We start from the raw sequence: 22334 nt of genomic DNA, 5'->3' as shown, positions 1-22334 counted from the left end.
AGAGTCACCCAACAAAATGATTTTATTTGGTGACAAAGACTCAAGCTTCATACTTAACAAGCTTAAAAATGCTTTATAAAGAACAGGAATCTGTTCTTGAAGAACAACCATACAGATCAGTGTTTAATGACATAATCTCCATTTGTAAGGACATTGAGAGTAGAATACAGATACCTTTTGAGTAATTATGTGTTGTGAGTATGTGACATGGAAATATCTAGCCACCACGGGGTCTTTTAAGAGATGGATTTTGTTGCCCCACAAGATGTGTTGCCTTACAAACTGGTAATAAATACATTGAGAGCTAGGACCCAAATTTTTCAATGACAATACATGTATTCCTGCTATTTCAGTGATTCATAATACCCAGAAGATCATTGTACACATCCTTGTTTACATGTTTCAACTCATGGAGCGGAGCCCACATACATACACATCAGCTGATAACAAAACCCTATAATAAATCGCTTCCTAATTAGAAAACAGAATTGAACAAGCACACTGAATGCCCCTTCCACAATCCCCATGTAAATGAGAGTGCTAGTGAACAAGTCCATTAGCTCAACCTGTCTTAAGAGATTACTTTTATAATGTGAACCACACAGTTACCACTATCCTACAACAAGTGAGATGTCATCTTGGAGAATAAGGATAGTAACTGGTTCCTTAACATGTTTGTACATATTTAGCTGTAAATAAGGGATAAATAGTAAGCATACCCATAACCAAATTGAATATAAGTCTGCAGGCAGTCCTTTCCTGCCTCACACTCCATTAGGCACGGAGTGGGTTCCCAAGATAATAACAGGATATTTTATATTTAGTGGTGGTTGGGCATTTGATGTGAAAAAAGGTGGGTTAGATATGTACATGTTTTATGGTTCCAGGTTGTACTAGCGAGTCCATGGCCGAGTAGCAACCGCAGTGGAAATTTTCTATGGACGAAAGTCCGAAATGTAGTACATGGTTTAGCTCAGTTTCGAAAACCAATGAAGAAGACAAAGCCAGTGCCAGTGCCGAAGACCTCTTCGATATCAGGTACTAACTATGAGGTATTACCTCACCTATTTGTAAATTCACTCATATTCTTTCGTATTTGTATCTACCTGGAAATTGCTGTCATTTTCAACCCTTTCCTAATTTCTCTTTCTTTAATGGCATTTTCTTTTTCTTCTGTAATTTTTAAGTAAGGACAGCCACATTGTGACTTCTTCACATCTAGCATTGTCACCATAGAGGAAAACTAGAGCTCAAATGTCAATTTCCTGCTTTAAATAGAATCCTGGCAACAACTGTACAATATATAACACTTCTTATTTTATTTAAACTTATTTGAAATTTTATGTTTGTATACTGTCAGTGGTTTCCCACACTGCAATTTACAGAAGGCACAAATATGTTGTAACAAATACTACCAATCAGATATTTGCTTTGTTAAATTTAAAAATGTGACATTTAGGGGCGTATTCAATTGTTCCTCCGGCCGCCGGGAAAACGAACGCGTTAAAACTATTACCGTTTATACGGTAATTACTCGCTGGAGCTGCGAGATGAAATTCAGCGAGTAAACTACCGTATTAACGGTTTTTACGCGCAATATTACTGTATAAATGGTAATAGTTTTAACGCGCTCGTTTTCCCGGCGGCCGGAGGAACAATTGAATACACCCCTTACTGTCATCTGTTGGAGCATTTGATGGACTCTTGCAGCCTGCAGTTCGTCATTACCGTATTTCCCCATGTATAAGACGCAGCTTTTTCCCCAAATTTGGGGGTCTAAAAACTGGGTGCTTCTTATATAGTGTGGGGGGGGCAGCGTTACAGTGGCAGTGGGGGGAGTAGCGTTTGCAGGGGCTTGCTGCCGGCGGCTGCACACTATGTGCAGGTCCATTCCGCAGAGACAGGTAGGGAGAGTGTGCTGGCCGGCAGCAAGCCCCTGCAATCTCCGCACACTTTTTGACAGCTACCGTAATGTATTTTTTCAAATTTCGGGGGCAAAATTAAGGCATGTCTTATACATGGGAGTGCCTTATACATGGGGAAATACGGTAGTTTTAAATTCTGCTACCAAGTTATGTTGTAGCTGTACTAAAGATCCCTGAAACTGTTGCAGCTGTGCCAACATGTAACACTTGAGAACCTCTGATCTAGTGGAAATTATACTGACGTAATTGTTACAGCATATTTATTGTATTTGCACCTGATATAATTGAAGATGACTACCTTGTCTCTGTTGCACTTGCAAGTTGTGTCAATGCTTCTATTGATTTCCCTGTTAGTCGGTGAAACCATGTATGCTGAGTTAGACAGCTTGTGGGCTATTCCCCAGTCCCACCACCTCACCTCATTTTCATATGTCCTATTATTTAAAACAAATGTGTGGCTGAACTGTTATACCAAGAAATATTCAGAACTTAATTTCATATCTGTTTGAAATGAAATGCAGGGAAGATTTTGTGTTTTTAAACAAATTTGTAGATTGAATGAAAGATTCCAAGGAATGCGGCTCGCCCAAATGCATTAAGATTATGCAATTATACAATTATTTTCCAGCATCAATGCAATGCTTAATTATCTTAGTCATGCTGTTGCCCAGAACTATTTTCTGAACTTAAAAAGGATGGTATTTGAGGCAATGCTGTGTGCAGTGATGTATGTGCTGGTAAAGTCAGCTTATCAGAATGCCCTGACAATTAACACTCATTAGCTAATTCCTGACAATCCTTTTGCTCTAGTCTCAGGATTGCCAGTATATGGTTTCTTTATTATGGTATACTTTAAAATAACCCATTTTGTAAAGGCTGGTTGAGCAGAAGTTATCTCGGCATACTTTATATTTCCCTTATGTTCTCATTGTTTTCCAGTTATTCTTCAAAAGGAGATCATTTAGACTTTTAGATTTAGCATAGTGATTTCTGCATTTGTATGGATGGTTTGTTAATATGTCTTCTTCCTTTAGCTCCCCAGAGTGCTGTACATAGGAGTGATGGGGACTTGGTGAGCCATCATGGTGGGGATAATTCTAATGATGCTAACACTGGAGAGCACACACTCTTCGTGAGGAATTTAATCAGGCTTGATTCTACTGATAAGCACTCTAGCACAGGTATACTTCAGGATCTATTAACCTTACTCCCTTCTCCTCATCCACATCACAATCCCTCTATATCATGTGGTTCTAACATTACATCTTAATGTGGGGGTGTGGGACAGCATGAACTCTGTGTGAGACTCCTTTTACTTTTGTATCATTTTATTTAATTCACTGAAGGCTTGTTGGGATTTTACTAATGCAGGGTGTATTTCTTTTAATGAACAAAAGCTCAGGTGGTCAACACTCGCATATGCTCGTGGTTAGTATTTGAGTGACATATGACTTTAGGATAAGGTACAATATCAACAGTTTGTTTTTGTTGAAAAAGGGCAGAGGGGTCTTTGTGTGCTCTTTTACTGTGACCTGTTAAACCTATTGTAGGTAATTTAACAAGCCCTTAAAGTTTTAAGAAGAGATTTTTATTTTATTTCATGGTTGGTTGCTCATGTACAAGAGTTATTAATTTTCTCTTTTGCAAAGTGGAATTTGATTATTCTGCTGCTTGGATGAGTTTTTTTTGGCAAAGCAACAAGTAACATTGGTAGATTCAGTGGGAGGTTGGAGGTGCTTGCCGGGCATTGTATAGGACACTTTACTACAATAATTCCAAAAATAGTTGCTCAGAAAAGGAGTTTCAATGCAGACTAGCTATAAAGCATCCATGCTTTATATATTTTCCAGAGAGAAATGTCCTCCTTACAGCACTTATTCCTATTACTAAATAATATATTACTGATAGAGAATGTCACAGTTTGTGTATAATTTTTAGCTTTGCTGAACCATTAGTTTATGTTCACACTTAACTGAAGGTTCCAGCTAAACAGCTTATTGTAACTGGTTGATTTTTATATTGGTACACATGAAATATTGTTCCATTTACATAAGATGAAAGTCAAAACACCTGGAATTATTATATATATTCTTGATTAGACATTTTAAGAAGCTTATGAAAACATATATTCCAATTTAATCACAGCTTGGTCCTTGTCATAATATTATTGTGTTTTGTAGGGGTTCAGGTCGATGAGAGATTAGGACCCAAGGATGAACTCCTCAAAGACAGCACTTTAATTCATGACGAGCCGAAAAACAATATAGAAACAGATTCTACTTCCATGCAACATTCAGGGGGAAATGCGAGTTTACTTTTATCTGCTGATGTTTCAGGTACACTACTTAGCACATGCATTTTGCAGCCTACGCCATTAGTAGTATGCAAAACAAACTCCAACTGCAAAATCGAAAACCTCGAAATACTAACCAATTTTATTGAATGCTAGTGGTCGAAGTGGGAATTTAGAAGTACTGGTATGGAAAATTGAAGAGTGACCAAGTTCCTTAGGGCCATCTTGGTCTCTGGAGGATTTTGATAGTGTGAAATTAATTTTAGATTATTTTAACATTATATAGTTTTATATAAAACATTAAATGATATATGGCTATCTGACCTGTGTCCCCCACCTACCCTGTTCCCCCCACTTCTCCCTCATGTCTCTCGTGTTATTTCAACTTTCCTTAATGTCTCCCCTGAGTTTGTTCACCTATTCCTTATGTCTTCCATGTGTCCAGTCTCTTTTCCCTTATCTGTTTCCTTTGTCTGTCCACACTCCCCATGTACCTCTAACTTCATCTCAGGTAGTTCCCCCTCTTATGCTACATCTGCTCTCCTTTGTGCATCTTCACCTGCTACTCTCTTCCCTCCCTTACTCCTCTTATCCTGTCTGTCTATACCTGTTCCTGCTTCCATATTTCCCTCTCACTAGTGATGTGAGGTGAGGAAGTGTCGCCCACTCCCAGTATCTCTAATACACTCACATTCTATGCAGCAAAGTGCCTTCTTGGGAGCACGTGAGCAGCTTGAAAGGCAGTGGGTAGAAGTCTTGCACATTCCGCCCCACTTCGAGCACTGTTTTATTGTATATTTTAGTTGTTCCTCTTAATGGAATCTTTCTCAAAACTAAATTTATATAGAGCCTTGTAAGTGCAGTATAGATTGAAGAATGTACAATGTAACAAATGGCAGCTTTAACCCTTCCACCATGAAAATATAGCTCAAAGAACTGAAAACTGTAATTAACTGACTGCATGTTGTCCATGTTGAGGGCCATCTTTTCCATTGGGCACTATGGGCAGCTGCCTGGGGGCCCCACGGGCAAGGGGGCCCCATAGGCACGGCTCTTAATGAAAATAAATAATCCTGCAAAAGAAAAAAACCTGCAAAAAAAAAACCTTCAAGGGTCACTGAGCAAGTACATCTATCTATCTCTATCTCTATATATCTTTATCTGTATACATCTATATATTTATATCTATATCTAGGGGCCCCGGTGCACTGCTTTGCCCGGGGGCCCATAATGTTGTTAAGATGGCCCTGTCCATGCTGTCAACTTTTTAACACCTGAAATGTGAGTCAAATGATTCATGTTTACTGCAGATTCATTGTATTTGCAGTTGCTAATTTGAATAATGTATCCTTATGTGGAACTAAGGTCGTCAGGTAGTTTGCACATTTAATTAACATACTTTATAACTGATGAATAGTGTGTATAGTATTTAGGAATCTTCTCATTTATTTTTGTACCTATAATTTTGTATAACTCAAATAAGAGATTTACATGTTTTCCCAGCAACTGTACTTTGGTTTTTACAAAGTTATGACTTTAAATAATCTATAGGTATATGATTTCATAATAGTAATTACATATGCTTACTTGTTTCAAAGTACTGAGAAAATTTGTTTAAAAAAAAAAAGTTTTTATGCTCAGTAACAGTATAGCACACTCGTTAAAACATAAAAAAGACATTTGTCTACATCAATTTCTTACAGACCCTTCTGCCCTTGTCTGTCTACTGTTTCTGATATGAGTACCTATTGTGTACCATAACAAACCTCAATTTGTTAATATATATAGTTTTTTATTTTTAAGATTCAAAACAACTTCAGATCATTTCCACTTTTACTTCTAGAATATGTTGAGTCAGAATTGTGAAAAAATGCAAAATTCTAAGTATGTTGTAACTTGCTAGAACACTAGCTCTGGAGTAGGTATTGTACTGTACCTGTGTGTTTCTTGCTATTACCTCACACACGGACCAAATACTTTACAAGTATGTTTGTGTACAGATATTGGGGGACATTAATGGAGGTGCTGCAGATTAAAACTGGTGTAAAAAATGAAGTTGTTTAAGGATTCCATAATCCACTTTACTCATAAATATGAACAAATATGTACAAGGCTGTCTGGTAACATGTGTAGTGTTTTGTCTGAATATAAAATAAAAGTCAATTCCCCTTTCATATTTCTGTGCTGTGTTATTGCCTTTTATCAAATAATATATTTTTAAAGATGTTTCTTTTTAGCATAATCGTTGAAATTAATTTGTTTCTTTTGTTTGCATAGCGTCTCACACTGATGGTCAATGTGAAAAGCTGTTGTCAGTCACTGATATTTCCAGTCCACCAGAATCTCCGTGTGCAAGCAGCATTGTTAAGGTATCCTCTGGGATCTTTGACGTCACAACCAGAAAAAGCAGTAGTGGTGAGTTGTAGTACTGTATTTAAATTCCATTTTCTTGTAACAGACATAATGTGTAGCATGAGAGTAAAAGTTAGCAATAGTACAGGGTGATTCAAAAGTTGCAGTACACCCTTTTATTTCAAAAACTCTAAAGGAATTGGGTCGATTGGACGATTTCAAGATGGCGTCCATGATTTGGTAAATACCGTAAAAGATAGACCACGTCACCCATACCTTACTGGAGTATTCAGGTTACCCAATTTCCTGTACAGTTTTTGAAATAAAAGGGTGTACTGCGACTTTTAAATCACCCTGTATATGGAAGATGTATTGCAGTCTGATGAGATCATTTTTGTGCTAAGACATTTAGTTAATGAAAAGTAATATCAAACATAGAGACAGATGTGTAAACTATAATTTTAAAGCCATAGAACATAACTTGTGCTGAAAATATGCTGTAAATGTAGAGTTATATCCGCTATCCATGTTTTAACTTGATAAACTTATTAGTTGACATATTACATTGTTACTCATTTGGTGCACTTGTTAGTAATAATATAGTGGTTCTCTCTCATCATCATTATCAGCAGCAGCTATTTATATAGTACCACTAATTCCGCAGCACTGTGCAGAGAACTCGCTCACATCAGTCCCTGCCCCAATGGAGCTTACAATCTAAATTCCCTAACTGACACACACACACACACACAGACACAGACACACACACACAGACACACACACACACACACTCTATTAAAATAGGTCATGTAGAAATAAAATTATTGTATTTATATGACAACTTGCTATGCTTAGTCCTCAATTTAAGGCATTTTATTGAAAATCCTGTAATTAGTACAATCTTGCTTTGTGGCATGCAAGCATATGTCTGCCACTGAGCACAAACAAGCTGGTAACCAATGCTAGTAGATATAGTAATTTAGTACAGTTAAACAGTAAGGAGCTGATGCAGAGTTGTCCACAAAATGTGGATAATTTACATTCACTATTAGGCATCAATAAAATGTAAAAAAAGATCTTTAAAACGTCAGAAAAAAAAAAACTCCACCACTTCTGTAAAACAAACAGAAAAAAATGTTTGCTTATACAAGCACACGTGCATAATATTTGCCCGAGCAATGAAAAAAGCACCAAGCTGCTTCAGCAGTGCAATCAGAAGCAGCCAATTCCAAGCGATTTACTAGTGTATATACATCTTTTTTCCAGGTCTGCATCCATTTGCAATTGCATCATACACTCCCTTGCCATATACGGCCTATGTTAAAGCATCCCTGTATCTGCCTCTTCAGAGACAGGCTGGCATAAGTGGCAGAATGAAACAAATCTGTATGTGAGCATGTGCCCCCTTTCTGGGCATGTGCAGAGCAATTTTATGCAATATACGCTATACTAACTTGCGTACATCTCATTTCTCTTTCATCCTATCTGGGGGACACTGCTACCATGGGCTGTGTGAGGGAAGTGGAGTTAACTAGTTAACTGGTTAATGTATCATGCAGACAAACCCCTTCCCTGTAGCCTGTTCAGTTTAAGTTGAGTGCCCAAGGGAGTTGGGCTTGCTTATGCTAGATGGTTTAATCCCTTAGTTAAAACTATTTTATTTAACTTATTTTTATTTATTTTTCCTTTACAGAAGTGTGCTCTGTTTTACCTTCACAGAGCACACTAGTTCAGCGAAAGGGACAGCTGTCGGACAGTGTGAGCCAAACGGCTCTCACTGACGGCAGGATAATTTTTTATCTCCCCTTTTCTCAGTGCTGACAGGCTGCTTATAAAGCCGCTGTCACACTGATCCTTACCCTATTACCGGCGCTGCCATTAGTGGTAGAGAGCGCTAATAATCAATAGCGCCGGAGGCTGCCATCCTGGATTATACCAAGTCCCCTTCTCAGAAAAAGAGGGGAGGAACTTGGTTATTACTTATAGCGGCCACAGTAATAAAGATTGGTCGATTTACTGCTTATTGAAGAAGCAGCAGATCGCCATTGCCGGTATTACTATCTAAACGAGAGGCAGACTGCAGAGGTGCAGGATGGGGAGAGCTAAGGATAATAGAGCTCCCCTGCCTGCAGACACACTTTGGACTCTCCCTGGGCGCCAAAGCAACTACCCGGGAAAAACAGCAGCTACGTCTGAGGGGAACACACAGTGCTGCTGACAGACCTCTCCTGCTCCAGACATCTAAGCCTTATGGAAGGTTAAGTACCACTAAAATACTTCTATACTCACTATAATATAGCTAGGGGTGTATTAGAAAAATGAATTAACGAGAATAGCATAATATATAGAATACTACTTGCATAGCTATTTCTTTTGTCTGACACACAGAAGTTAACAGGGATACTATCTTTTGACTCCTGTCATAGATTAGTTAGTATCTTCTGTCTATTTCTTGTGCGATTGCCTGGAAACAACCTGATCGCAGGTTCATTATTTCACAAAGGTACCTTGCTCTATACCCCTTACAGTAAGACGATCTAAACCGTTGGGAACAGGTTCCAAGGGTTGATACGCCAGTGGCATGCTTAGCTCACCACACCGCACTCCTGTTCCTGGGACAGGCCTCCCTGCAAGATTCCACTGACCGTAAGATGGAGGCTTTTTTTCAAGTCCACCTACATTGCGGCAGGCACTTCATTTAGACACATGTTTTCATCAGCATGGGTTGCCAGGGCTATGTGTTTGCAAAAATAATGGTAATAATGGCGGCTTGTCTTTATTTCAGAGGATTGCAAGTAGTGCCCTACCTGGACGATCTACTAATCAAAGCTGCCTCTGCTCACCTGCTAGACCAGCACCTGCAGCTCACCATTAGGATCATGGAGATGCACGGGGGGCTCATAAATCGGTCCAAATGCCAGTTAACTCCTTGCCAGATAATGACCTTTCTGGGACTGGATACCAACAAACAAAATGTATTCCTTCCAGAGGACAATTTGGTAGTCGGCAGGTCCTTTACCCCATGATCCTGGATTTTAGTATTCACAGACGCTAGCCAACGGGAATGAGGGGCTGTGGTCCTTCATTTGTGACTTCAGGGGCTCTGGTTCGCTCGGGAAACCTCTCTCCCCATCAATATACTGGAACTGAAAGCCATGCTAATGGCCTTACATTTAGCCCAGACCATCCTTCACGGGCACCCGGTCCGTCTGCAGTCCGACAACGCCACGGCAGTGTCCTATGTCAACAGACGGGGCACCAGTAGTGCAGGAACAATGGAGGTGGCGGCTCAGATCTTGACCTGGGCCGAAACCATGTTCCCTCCATCTCCGCAGTATTTATTCCAGGCATCCAGAACTGGGAAGCAGACTATCTAAGCCGGCATACGATTCTGCCGGGGAATGGTCTCTCCACCCGGAGGTCTTCCAGTCTCTGGTCTTACGATGGTGGACTCCGGACCGAGACCTAATGGCATCTCGTCACAACCGAAAGGTCCAACACTTTTGCTCAAGAGCAAGGGACCCCTTTGCGGTGTCCATCAATGTAATGACAATGCCCTGGGACTTCAGGTTAGGGTGACTGTTCCCTCCCATTTACATGATTCCCTGCGTCCTTCGAAGAAACAAGCAGGGTGAACTCACAGTCATACTGGTGGCTTCAGCTTGGCCGCAGTGAGTCTGGTATGCAGAAATTCTGTTGATGGCGGTAGGTCCAGGTCTTTGAGAAGACTTTTTTTTTATACAAGATCCATTCCAACATCAATACTTACCTCAGCTGAATTTAAAGGCATGGCTGTTGAAGCCAACCTTTGGAGGTCGAGAGGGTTCTCTCCATGAGTAGTGGACACCCTCCTTCGTGCTAGAAAACCAGTCTCTGCTCGCATTTACCACCGCATCTGGCGTACCTACATTAGATGGTGTGAGAGCTGACCCTGCTACACGGCTTCCTTTCAAGGTTTCTTGCTTTTCTCCAGGATGGCCTGGATGGGGGGCCTTCGCCTGGATACCTTAAAAGTGCAGATCTCGGCCCTTTCTGTGTTTTTCCACCTTCGGCTGGCAGACATACCAGACGTCAGGACCTTCCTGCAGGGAGTCCTGCATATCCAACCTCCATATATTCCGCCCTTGGCACCCTGGGATCTCAACCTGTTCCCTAATATGTTTCAAGGACCTCCCTTTAAACCATTGCATACTGCAGAATTGCGGTTCTTAACATGGAAGGTAGCGTTTCTACTAGCTATTGCGTCAGGTCATAGAGTTTCCGAGTCTGGTATTCTCTAATGTTGCAAAGCATATCTAGTCTTTCACAATGATAGGGTGGTTCTCAGAACAGTTCCTACTTTCCTGACAAAAGTGGTTTCCATTTTTCATGTTAATCAAGAAATAGTGGTTCCGATGTTCACATGGCAGCCGCAATCTTCAGCAACATGCTCTTTGGAGTTTCTGGATTTGATCAGAGGTCTCCGAATCTATGTCCATAGGACATTAAAGATTCTCCGCACGGATTCCTTATTTATTTTGACTCCTCAAAACTAGGATGGCCGGCCTCCAACCAATCGACTGCTAGATGGCTTACGTCGACTGTTAAGCAGGCTTATAGCAGTGCTAACCGACCTGTGCCAGATTGTATTGTTGCCTATTCTACCTGTTCGGTGGGGGCGTCTTGGGCTGTGCAAAATGGAGCCTCAGTGGACCAGTTATGCAGAGTAGCCACTCGGTCCTTGGTCCATACTTTTACAAAATTTTATCAATTCAACGTATTTGTGTCTGCAGATGCCAGTTTTGCCCGTAGTGCTCTACGTGCCTGGATGTCAGAGCGGTCCCGCCCTTAAAGGGGGTTGCTTTAGAATGTCCCCATGGTAACAGTGTCTCCCAGATGGGATGAAAGAGAAAAGAGGATTTTTATACTCATGATAAATCCGTTTCTCTGATTCCATCTGGGGGATACTGCCTTCCCTCCCTTCTGCTCTTCTACTGTTTGGTCCTTGGTTGGTTGACTCCGCTTCCTTGGGGCTTTATACTTAAACTGAAGAGGCTACTGGGGGGTTGCAGGTGGAAGGGGTTTGTCAGTATGATACATTAACTAGTTAAGTGCCAAACTCCACTCCCCTCACACAACCCATGGTAGCAGTGTCCCCCAGATGGAATCAGAGAAACGGATTTATCGTGAGTATAAAAAAACTTTTTGCATCCGCTCCTAAACCCTATACATATATATTACAAGTTTCTTAAAATGTTAGATTCAAATAGTATAATTTTAAAGATAGTGATAAGATGTACAGTACTAAAAAGAACCATTATAAAGTTGTGTATTATTAACCTTTATATAGCATCAACACATTACACATAATCTTTCAGTTTCACAGTCTAAATCGACTCATTAATTTACCAGCTTTGGGTTTTTTTTGTTGTTTTTTTATACTGAGTACTTGCAAGAAATCCAAGTAAACACAATGAGAATGAGAACATACAATCACTATAGAGAAAGTACCATGGTCCGATGGAACCCATGGCCCCAGCACAGAATAGCAGCAGTGCTAACCATTGTGCCACCCAAATGATAGTATTTATAGCTTTAGAAATGGTATTTTGACCCATGTTGAAAAATCTGTTTCTCTGGTTGCAGGCAGTGTACCAGGGCCACTGCCCACAGTTCAGGATTCTGGAGATGACTCTGTCTTTTCCAGTGATGTGCAGGGTAAGAAGATTGGAGATCGGGGTCAGAAGCGGCAAAAGGTGTTTACTGAGAGAAGCTGCAGCTTCAGTGCAGAGAGTCGTGCAGGCATGATGTTAAAGAAAGGAAGTCTTGACATGACGACAAATGAGATTGCAATGAAGATGGGAGCTGATGCCAAGATCCTTACTGCAGCACTTTCAAAGACACCTCCACATCCACAGGCAAACAAAGAGTTCAGCTTTGAAATGATAGATGGCCAAACCCCCTCTCGAACAGCTGAGAATTTGACTTGTTATCCTGGAGGTGCAGTCATGCTAACTCCAGAGCAAGTTTCAGAGCAGAGGTTGCAGGAAATATTTGACCCATTAGATCCTGTCAAAGAAGAAGTCACAGTGGATTCAACTGCAGCTTTAAAAAACACAGAACATCATCTTGCAGCTTCTGTTACGGATGCAGAGGAACCAAATAAGAGAAACAGTTTGTATGGTCTTCCCAAAGTAGTAGAAAGGGAAGGGGTAGAAAAGGGTCTTGATCCATTATCACTTCTGATGTCAGAATCTGTGGAGAAAGCTCCATCTTCACCTGAGGAGAAGACCATCTCCCCTGTTGTTGCACGTAACCTAGCAGATGAAATTGAAAGCTATATGAACTTGAAAAGTCCTCTTGGAAGCAAATCCTCCAGCATAGAACTTAGAAGCGCAGAGTCCACTGGGAATCACAGCCAAGGCAGTCTTGAAAGGAGATCCAGCCTACCTGCAGATCCTTTACCTCCCCCCTATGTGCAGAGCGAGAATCAAAAGAATTCAGTATCCAGGTCCAAAACATTTACCATCAGCCCAAAACACCACCTAAGAAACCAGAAGGAACGGTCACTCTCACTGACTGCCCTTTTCCACAACTCACAACATGGCTCCTTGGGTTCAGTGGTCAACTCACTTCCAGGACTAAAGCTTGACCACCTCTTAACTGGGCCCAAAATGGATGTGCTAAAATCTAGCATGAAGCAAGCAGCCACAGTAGCAAGCAAGATGTGGGGGGCAGTAGCATCTGCCTACAACTACTCTGATGATGAGGTGAGTGGTTTATTTTAATGTACTACTTTGTCAGTCAGTAAACGTTAGCATATTAAAGGAAAACTTAACTCTTAATTGTATTAATGTTGTATAACAAAAGATAATGTTGTTTTTTTATTTGAAAAGCTTAGTTTTGATTATATTGTATATTTTGTGTTTAGTATGTTGATATCTAAGATTTAAACTTCATTGACAGTAGCGGCATCCTATACTTTTTTTTAAGTATTCAGCACACCAATGTTATTTTGCCATATTTTAACTTTTTGATCATGAATTTCTATGTAAAACCGATGCACAATGCATGTTGGGTCAAAAACACATCACATTCTACAACATTCTCGAAGGGGTAAAGGGTAATCGTGATGCTGCCCCAGATCCTAAAAGGGGTTGTCTTGCTGTCCTTCGATTTATAGAATCACTGTAAGCAAGGGCTCAGATGGGAAGGGATGGAGATAACGTATAATGATATCTTAAATATCTAGTGTAAGTTAAATAAAACAATGGTGTGCATGCATATGTACACATATGTGTGTGTACATATATACGTGCGTATATATGTATATGTGTGTGTGTGTGTGTATATATATATATATATATGTGTGTGTGTGTGTGTGTGTGTGTGTGTGTGTATAATATTTCTCATACGTCCAATTGGGGGACACAGCAGTACATAGGGGTTATAGTAGGTGGTACCAGGAGTCCAGGACTTAAACCGCTTAAGTCTGTGAGTGTAACTCCACCCCTGTTATACCCTTCCCACTGGATGGATATTCAGTTTAGTTGTCCTGCTCTGGAGTCAAATTTATTTTATTTTATTCTTTTACATGGGGGAGAAAGCTGGGCTCAGGGACCACCTCCCAAGGGGTGGATAGCCTGCGGCTTTCCTCCACCCCGGGTCCCTGGACAGGGGTAAGTAGCTTTGAAAGCTTTATCAAGCTTTACAAAAACACTTTAGATGCTGTTCCTTATGATGGTATCTCCCTTTTTTGGAGCAAGGTTAGATCAGCCCGTTTTTGCCTGTCACTCAGACCAGACCTAAGCATCCCAGTTTCCAGCCCTTTCATCCCTTTCAGAGAGCCAGAGGATCCCCGGAGAGGGGCCAGCCTAATGCTCGTGCGAGGGGAGGTCTCCGTAGGGGCCTGGGCGCTATGTTGACAGCACTGTGGGACTGCTCAAAATCACTGGGGGTTTTTTTGTGCTCTATGACGCACACAAATGAGGTTGGTCTGCCTCCAAACGCTCTCTAGCTTTGGGGATTACTTCCACCATCAAACTGGCATATTCAAGGTCAACTAGGCCGTTGCCAGCAGGTCTGTCCGCTCATTCCATTAGGGCTTTGGGTGCTTCCTGGGCGGCGTGTGTCGGAGCTTCCACTGAGCAGCTGTGCCAGGCGGATATGCAGGGCTGGATTAACCATAGGGCTAACTAGGCTACAGCCCAGGGGCCGCTGGCATCCAGGGGGCCCTTGAAAGTGCTCAGTAGCAGTATTGATCGGTCGGGGACGGGGGCCCCTGGCGCGATCAGTGCTGCTGATCACTTTCACTGCGGTCCTTCCCTGGCGAGCTGTAGACTCCTTACTGAGGAGATCTCGTGAGTCCCACTCTCACGAGATCTCCTTAGTAAAGAGCGTACAGCGTGCCGGGGAAGGACTCGACTCACCGGGGGGGGCAGCTCGGATCACGGGGGGGGGGGGGCCCTCACGGGGGAATGGAGGCCCCCTTAGCCCAGGGGCCTCCATTCCCTTGATCCGGCCCTGCGGATATGTGGTCGTCTGTCCACACCTTTGTCAAATTCTACAGATTACAGGGCTTTGCATCACGGGATGCCAGCTTTGGCCGTAATGTTTTGCGTGCAGCCGTGTCAGAGCAGTTCCTCCTTTTGGGGGCAGCTTTGGTATGTCCCCTATGTATTGCAGTGTCCCCCAATTGGACGTATGAGAAAATAGGAATTTTGTACTTACTGTAAAATCCCTTTCTCGTAGTCCACTGGGGAACACTGCGTGCCCACCCTTGCTCTGAATGTTGATGGTTGACTGTATGGTTATGGTTAGTTGACCTAGGTTTGGCCCTCCTTCGGGCTTTGTTAGACATAAACGGAGTATCCTTCCTGTGGGAGGGTGAAAGCAGGGGTGGAGTTACACTCACAGACCTGGACTCCCGGTACCACCTACTATAGCCCTATGTATCGCAGTGTCCCCCAATGGACTATGAGAGGGGAATTTGTGTAATGTGTGCGTATATATATGTGTGTGTGTGTGTATATGTGTGTGTATAGATATAGATATATATATAGAGAGAGAGAGAGAGAGAGAGAGCGAGATATTTATAATTATACTCACACACACGCTATACCCATTGAATAACAATTGTAGCTAATGGTGAGAAAAGTGCATGTGGATACTGTGAGTCATATATATTACTTTATCATCGGTGGCCCTTAATGTATATGCCTCACTGTGAGACATATACATTAAGGGACACCAATGAAAAAGTAGAGTCATTGACAACTGCCATTTTTGTGTGGATACTGGAGTGTGGTACACCATACTTGCCAACATTTTTTTTTTTGTTTCCGGGAGATGCCGGCTGGGACGTGGGCGTGCAGGGGGCGGGGCTGCGAAATCGCGTCATTTTGACCCCGCCCCCGTGACGGAATGACGCAAATCGCGTCATTTTACAGTGGGGGCGGGGCTAAACGCCGCGATTCCGGGTGAATCGCGGCGTTTAAACTAAATTTTTCCCCCTTCCTATCAGGGAGATTGCCACACTCGTCCGGGAGACTCTCGCAAAATGCGGGAGTCTCCCGGACAATGCGGGAGAGTTGGCAAGTATGTGGTACACTTGACAACTTTTATAATATCCGCTCTAAGAGATCTTGGAGGAGGTCAGGTGGCAAGGGAGGGAAGGGGTGTGGCAAGTATGCTTTTAAGTACTGGGGAGTGTCATATACTCAGAGTGAGGAAAGTCAGTGGAGGGTGGAGTATATGTCACTGTAGTGTACAAGACTGCCAGCTGCTGCAAATTAACCTGAAATTAGTGTCAGAACATTACCCAAAACTCCCCTATGACTGTAATCTGGCAACATATTGACAGTTTTTGTATTAGTGCAGATTGTTGACTGTTTGCTAGCAGTCTTTATTAAATGTAATGTAGGTAGGTGTTACAATATTTCCAATCTCCATTCCCCATGAATTGTATAGGACTAGTTTTACTAACTCTTAGAAATTATTACACTGATCCATTTTCCCATTAGCTCCAAGTAATTTTTTTTTTTTTGTTTTTGTTTTTTTTTAAATAAAATATGTATTTAACTTAGGGCTCCGATATGTCCTAGTGTTCGCAAACAGTGTCCTTTTATTTCAACACTTTACTAGTGTAAGGGGAGAGGATTTCTCTTGCAGTTTACTTTATTTGGGACCTAAAATGAGGTGGATTTTATGGCCAGAGCAAACTTCAGGACATATGGGTGTCCCAGTTTTTCATTTAAAAATAAAGGAGCCCTAATTTAACCAGTTTTACCAATCTCTACCCTCCAGTGTGTTATACTCAGATATGTTATGTTGGATACTTCTGTGTTTGACCAAGTTTACTGGTTTCAGGAGCTGCATCATTTCTAGGATAAAAGCCTGAAATCAAATTGTTCAACTTGCATTATCTTTACTATGTGTGTTTGTATGATTTACCACCTGAAATATAGTTGTCATTTAAAAGAAATACTTAAAAGTAATACTAAGCCAAAAATGTAAATGCGACTGTAAAAACTCCACAATTTATTCAGCTTGTGAAATGATACAGGTACAAAACATAATAGCTTTTATACATATTATCTCTTGCTCTCTCTCTCCAGCATAATCAAATATGCATATAATAATGCAAATGCATTTAGCCAAATGATGTGCAAGCATTAAATGGTGTGAACAATACTATATATTGCTTCTTAGAAGGGTCCAAATCAGTTGCTTTTAAATAGGGGACAGACTTTAACAGAAATATGGCAGTGTGTTGTGAGAACATCAGTATTGGCCCACAAATAAGTATAGTTCACGTTGCTCTAAAGCATATCAGCAAGAAATATTTTCAGGTTTTTGCTCCAAGTGAAGTTTAGATTTTAGCCACAACTTTGTTTTGCACCGATCACACTTCTCCATTACAGTAATGCCCACATTCAAGTGTAAGCCTACATGGGGTAAATTTAGGCAACTCTCTCAGGCAGTCCGCTTTAAGGGGCAGCAAAATGGAGAAGGTGAAAAAACTGACAATGTTGAAGAAGTGGTTTTTATATTATTAGTAGATCTTAAAATGTTTTTATCTTATAGTGTACACTATTCATATACAAGTGTTTAGTTTCATTTTAGTTTGCGATTTCATTTGTTCCATGTGGCAGCTGAATGACCAGACTCTCGCCTTCCTACATTTTATAAGTACTCATATTTACAGTATCCTGTTCTATGTTGCAGGAAGAAGGTCATCGAGGGGAATCTCGCTTTCCTTTGAGTGTTGAAGAACATGTCATTGGTGACAGTGCCACTTCCAAGACCAGTTTGCAAGGACTTTCTGTGAGCAGCTTGAACCACAGCAGCACCAGCCTAGGCAGCTGCAGCAGCGGAGACACAAATAAACAGAGCTGCTCAAACAGTATGTCTATTCCATCCCGATCAATGTTTTTCTATGGATACTGTCTATTTATAATATGTTCAAATTGTTCTAGATTATCGACAAAGCAGGAGAAGCTAAGTACTATTATAACTGGTAGAAAAAATGTATAAATCACTTTTTTGCGCTGTAGTTTCCCAAACAAGACAAAATTGAGTAGATATTGGAAAAAAAAAAACCAGAAATGAATATACTTATTGTTGTTGATATGAAATTCGATTCCCTTCAGATGATCATACACAAGTTTTCACGTTGACAATCAGACCATATGAAAAGAAAAAGAATATACAATAGTGTAACACTGTAGAATATAATGGTGTGTATTTCTGAGTCCAAATGATATATATAAAAGTTAAAAAAATATCCAATCCTATTGTTGGTGTTTTCAATCAATATTTCACCATAGGTAACAAAATTCTTATTCCAAGTTGATATATGGTGTGGGATACCCCACAATTCAATCTACTTACAATGTAGATTCTTTAAAATTGGCACTTCAGAGTATAAATCTCCGCTCCTTCTTTCTTCTCCAAAGTTTCTCAGTAAATATATGGAAGAAAGAGGTATACCTTTTAGGTTATAGTTAAAAACATTTATTTAAATGAGCAAGTCTACACGCTGAACAGTCACTGGAATCCCCGTCTGAGCGAGTCCCGTCTTGGCCGGCATACACGGAAGGAACACAGCAGCAATCACCAACTAGTTTCGATCCTAATCACTGGATCTTTCTCAAGGTAATGAACATAGCGAGCTGTGTCTTCTTTTATAGGTCACTGTGATCACATGATCGGATCCAAAGATATAAGGAAGCGCCAATTTTAAACAAACATTGTTTCCATTGTATAAACGTTCAATTTGTCATAGCAAAGAAAGATATATACTAACAAGTTATCAGATACTTTATGTTATATGGAATTTATACAGTAATTATTCCTGGAATAATATAAGCAAAAGAGAGAGAAAAATATAGGTGGAGTTAATTCATTCTAAAAAGCATTTCAACTCAAAATCTTTATTTAATCCAGTTGGTATCAAAGTGTTAAGTCTAAATATCCACATCATTTCTCTCTGAGATAATTTATTACTAATATCTCTACATTTCCAATCTCCTTGCACTAGGTCTATGCCTATAAAGTTCTTTATATCCCTAACGTCACATCCGTGGTGGTCTTTAAAGTGCATGGATAAGGAATGTTGCTCATATCCTATTTTAATGTTCCGAATGTGTTCATATATGCGTCTTTTCAGGGGACGTGATGTCTTTCCCACATAACATAATCCGCATTTGCATATCAATTATATAAACAACATTGCATGAGTGACATGTAATAAAGGGATCTATTTTGTACGAATTGTTATGAACAATAAATTCTTCACCCATAGTAACAGCAAAATAGAAGAATTTATTGTTCATAACAATTCGTACAAAATAGATCCCTTTATTACATGTCACTCATGCAATGTTGTTTATATAATAGAATGCAAATGCGGATTATGTTATGTGGGAAAGACATCACGTCCCCTGAAAAGACGCATATATGAACACATTCGGAACATTAAAATAGGATATGAGCAACATTCCTTATCCATGCACTTTAAAGACCACCACGGATGTGACGTTAGGGATATAAAGAACTTTATAGGCATAGACCTAGTGCAAGGAGATTGGAAATGTAGAGATATTAGTAATAAATTATCTCAGAGAGAAATGATGTGGATATTTAGACTTAACACTTTGATACCAACTGGATTAAATAAAGATTTTGAGTTGAAATGCTTTTTAGAATGAATTAACTCCACCTATATTTTTCTCTCTCTTTTGCTTATATTATTCCAGGAATAATTACTGTATAAATTCCATATAACATGAAGTATCTGATAACTTGTTAGTATATATCTTTCTTTGCTATGACAAATTGAACGTTTATACAATGGAAACAATGTTTGTTTAAAATTGGCGCTTCCTTATATCTTTGGATCCGATCATGTGATCACAGTGACCTATAAAAGAAGACACAGCTCGCTATGTTCATTACCTTGAGAAAGATCCAGTGATTAGGATCGAAACTAGTTGGTGATTGCTGCTGTGTTCCTTCCGTGTATGCCGGCCAAGACGGGACTCGCTCAGACGGGGATTCCAGTGACTGTTCAGCGTGTAGACTTGCTCATTTAGAACTGTGCAGCTATTGGGACGTTACTGTTCTCCTGTGGATAATTCTCTGTGCACACGATCTACCCGCTGGGATGGCTTACATGTGAAATGCTGACCATTCATTACTCCGCGGTATGAACATGTATGTTTTTATTAAATAAATGTTTTTAACTATAACCTAAAAGGTATACCTCTTTCTTCCATATATTTACTGAGAAACTTTGGAGAAGAAAGGAGGAGCGGAGATTTATACTCTGAAGTGCCAATTTTAAAGAATCTACATTGTAAGTAGATTGAATTGTGGGGTATCCCACACCATATATCAACTTGGAATAATAATTTTGTTACCTATGGTGAAATATTGATTGAAAACACCAACAATAGGATTGGATATTTTTTTAACTTTTATATATATCATTTGGACTCAGAAATACACACCATTATATTCTACAGTGTTACACTATTGTGTATTCTTTTTCTTTTCATATGGTCTGATTGTCAACGTGAAAACTTGTGTATGATCATCTGAAGGGAATCGAATTTCATATCAACAACAATAAGTATATTCATTTCTGGGTTGGTTTTTTTTTGGGTTTTTTTTTCTCAATATCTACTCAATTTTGTCTTGTTTGGGAAACTACAGCGCAAAAAAGTGATTTATACATTTTTTCTATCTGTTATTCATACCTAGGTGTTAGGTTGCAATTCACTGATTTGCAAAAGTGGTTTATGTAGCGCTGTAAGGGTATTACACACTCTATTACTATTATAACTGGGACACTGATGTTGCTATATTTCCTTCTGGCAAGATGTTTTATATCACACCCTGCAACAGAACAGTGGTAGGTGGGCAGCAGCCAATGTCCTTGTACAATTCAGTGTACACAGACAACCATATATCTATTCTCCAAGCTGTGCAGCCTGGTGAATTCAGGAGAAAGACTACTGTTACTAGGAATAACATGTGTTCTGTATTTCACAGAACAGTCCTTGTCTTTGTCATATCAAGTCTAGGAAAATAAGTGTTCTAATTTACACTCCTAGATAGATAGACATTTACAGTGTGTAAATAGGATCTTAGAGCTAGTCTTTTCTGATCCAAAAATGTAACTTGTGGCCCTTTTGATCAGTTGTTTTAACATGAAAACATCTATGCATAACCTAACCTAACGTAGTACAATTCTTGGTTACAACATTAATGGTGGCTCATGAGCCATAAAACACACCCTGGAGCTGAGTTAAATACACCAAAAACTAGCAACTTTGTGCAGGGTCAGGTAATGACAGTTCTAGTTAGTTGTGGCTAGAAGCATTTATTTAAAAGTTTGAAAATACTTAACCCATCCCTCATGCTTTTGCAGGTTGTTCTTATGAAGATGTCTGTCAGTACATGCATTACAATTATTAAAGAGCCACTAAATGCAATTTATTGTGGGCATCATTCTGGAAGTTAGAAGAGTGCAAAAATAAAGTTTTGTATAAGAGTGTAGTCTGTATATATTGTCGATAGAAACCTTATTGACTATTAATCTATGTTGAAATAAATATATATATATTTTTTAATAATATCTTCAATTGTGGCCTTTGTACTTATGTGGTCTTTTATTTGATAAAATATTATAGGCAACTGGTGGTAGTCTTATTTTTGGCGAAAGAAATAGTGATGCTTATCCTTCCAACATGAAAATGCCAACAGACTAAACAGGGTACATTATGGTATTTAAAATACCCCCAACACGGATAAAATACAGACATTGTGATTGACGGCAGTGTAAATGCAGACATTAAAACGGCAAAAGTGCTAGCATGCCCTGACACCCAGGGTCGCTGGGCCCTGTAGTGCACCAATGCAAAATGTCAATAAGACAACCCTCGTTCAAGCTACAGAATTTTTATAACAAAAAATTTAAAAAGCATTCATTGTTACCAACGCTGTTCTTCTTTCTTCTGTAAGATCCAGTCTAGTAAGCTTTTAATCCAAATTGAGTTATATTAAAAAATTTAAAGAATACCCCGAAAACAATATTCCAAGTGTCTTTGCAAAAATGTTGTCTGGCAGCTTGATCCCCAAAATAATCCAGCCGGAACATGTTTGGCAAAGAAAAAAAAACCTCTTCCGGAGACGCTGAAACTGCTTCTGAATACAGAAGCCACCATCCGCATAATGACATTCTAACAGCCTGCAGGTCTATTTATAACCTGAAGCTTGTG

At 40.0% G+C, this 22334-nt stretch overlaps 1 protein-coding gene across 1 annotated transcript in view; it reads left to right on the top strand.

The window, feature by feature from the left end:
• DENND4C (DENN domain containing 4C) overlaps positions 1–22334 on the top strand; it is a 185954-nt gene that overhangs the window by 138113 nt on the left and 25507 nt on the right. The window contains exons 19-24 of the mRNA XM_075210659.1: positions 888–1038; positions 2960–3106; positions 4106–4261; positions 6496–6633; positions 12196–13319; positions 17776–17953. Of these exons, the coding sequence (XP_075066760.1) occupies positions 888–1038; positions 2960–3106; positions 4106–4261; positions 6496–6633; positions 12196–13319; positions 17776–17953 (1894 nt within the window). The remainder of the gene's footprint in view (positions 1–887; positions 1039–2959; positions 3107–4105; positions 4262–6495; positions 6634–12195; positions 13320–17775; positions 17954–22334) is intronic.

Source organism: Mixophyes fleayi, chromosome 1, assembly GCF_038048845.1.
Source record: "Mixophyes fleayi isolate aMixFle1 chromosome 1, aMixFle1.hap1, whole genome shotgun sequence".
NCBI classification, from domain to species: domain Eukaryota; kingdom Metazoa; phylum Chordata; class Amphibia; order Anura; family Limnodynastidae; genus Mixophyes; species Mixophyes fleayi.
The sequence above is the reverse complement of the archived record's forward strand: the minus strand, read 5'-3'. Positions and strand labels throughout refer to the sequence as shown.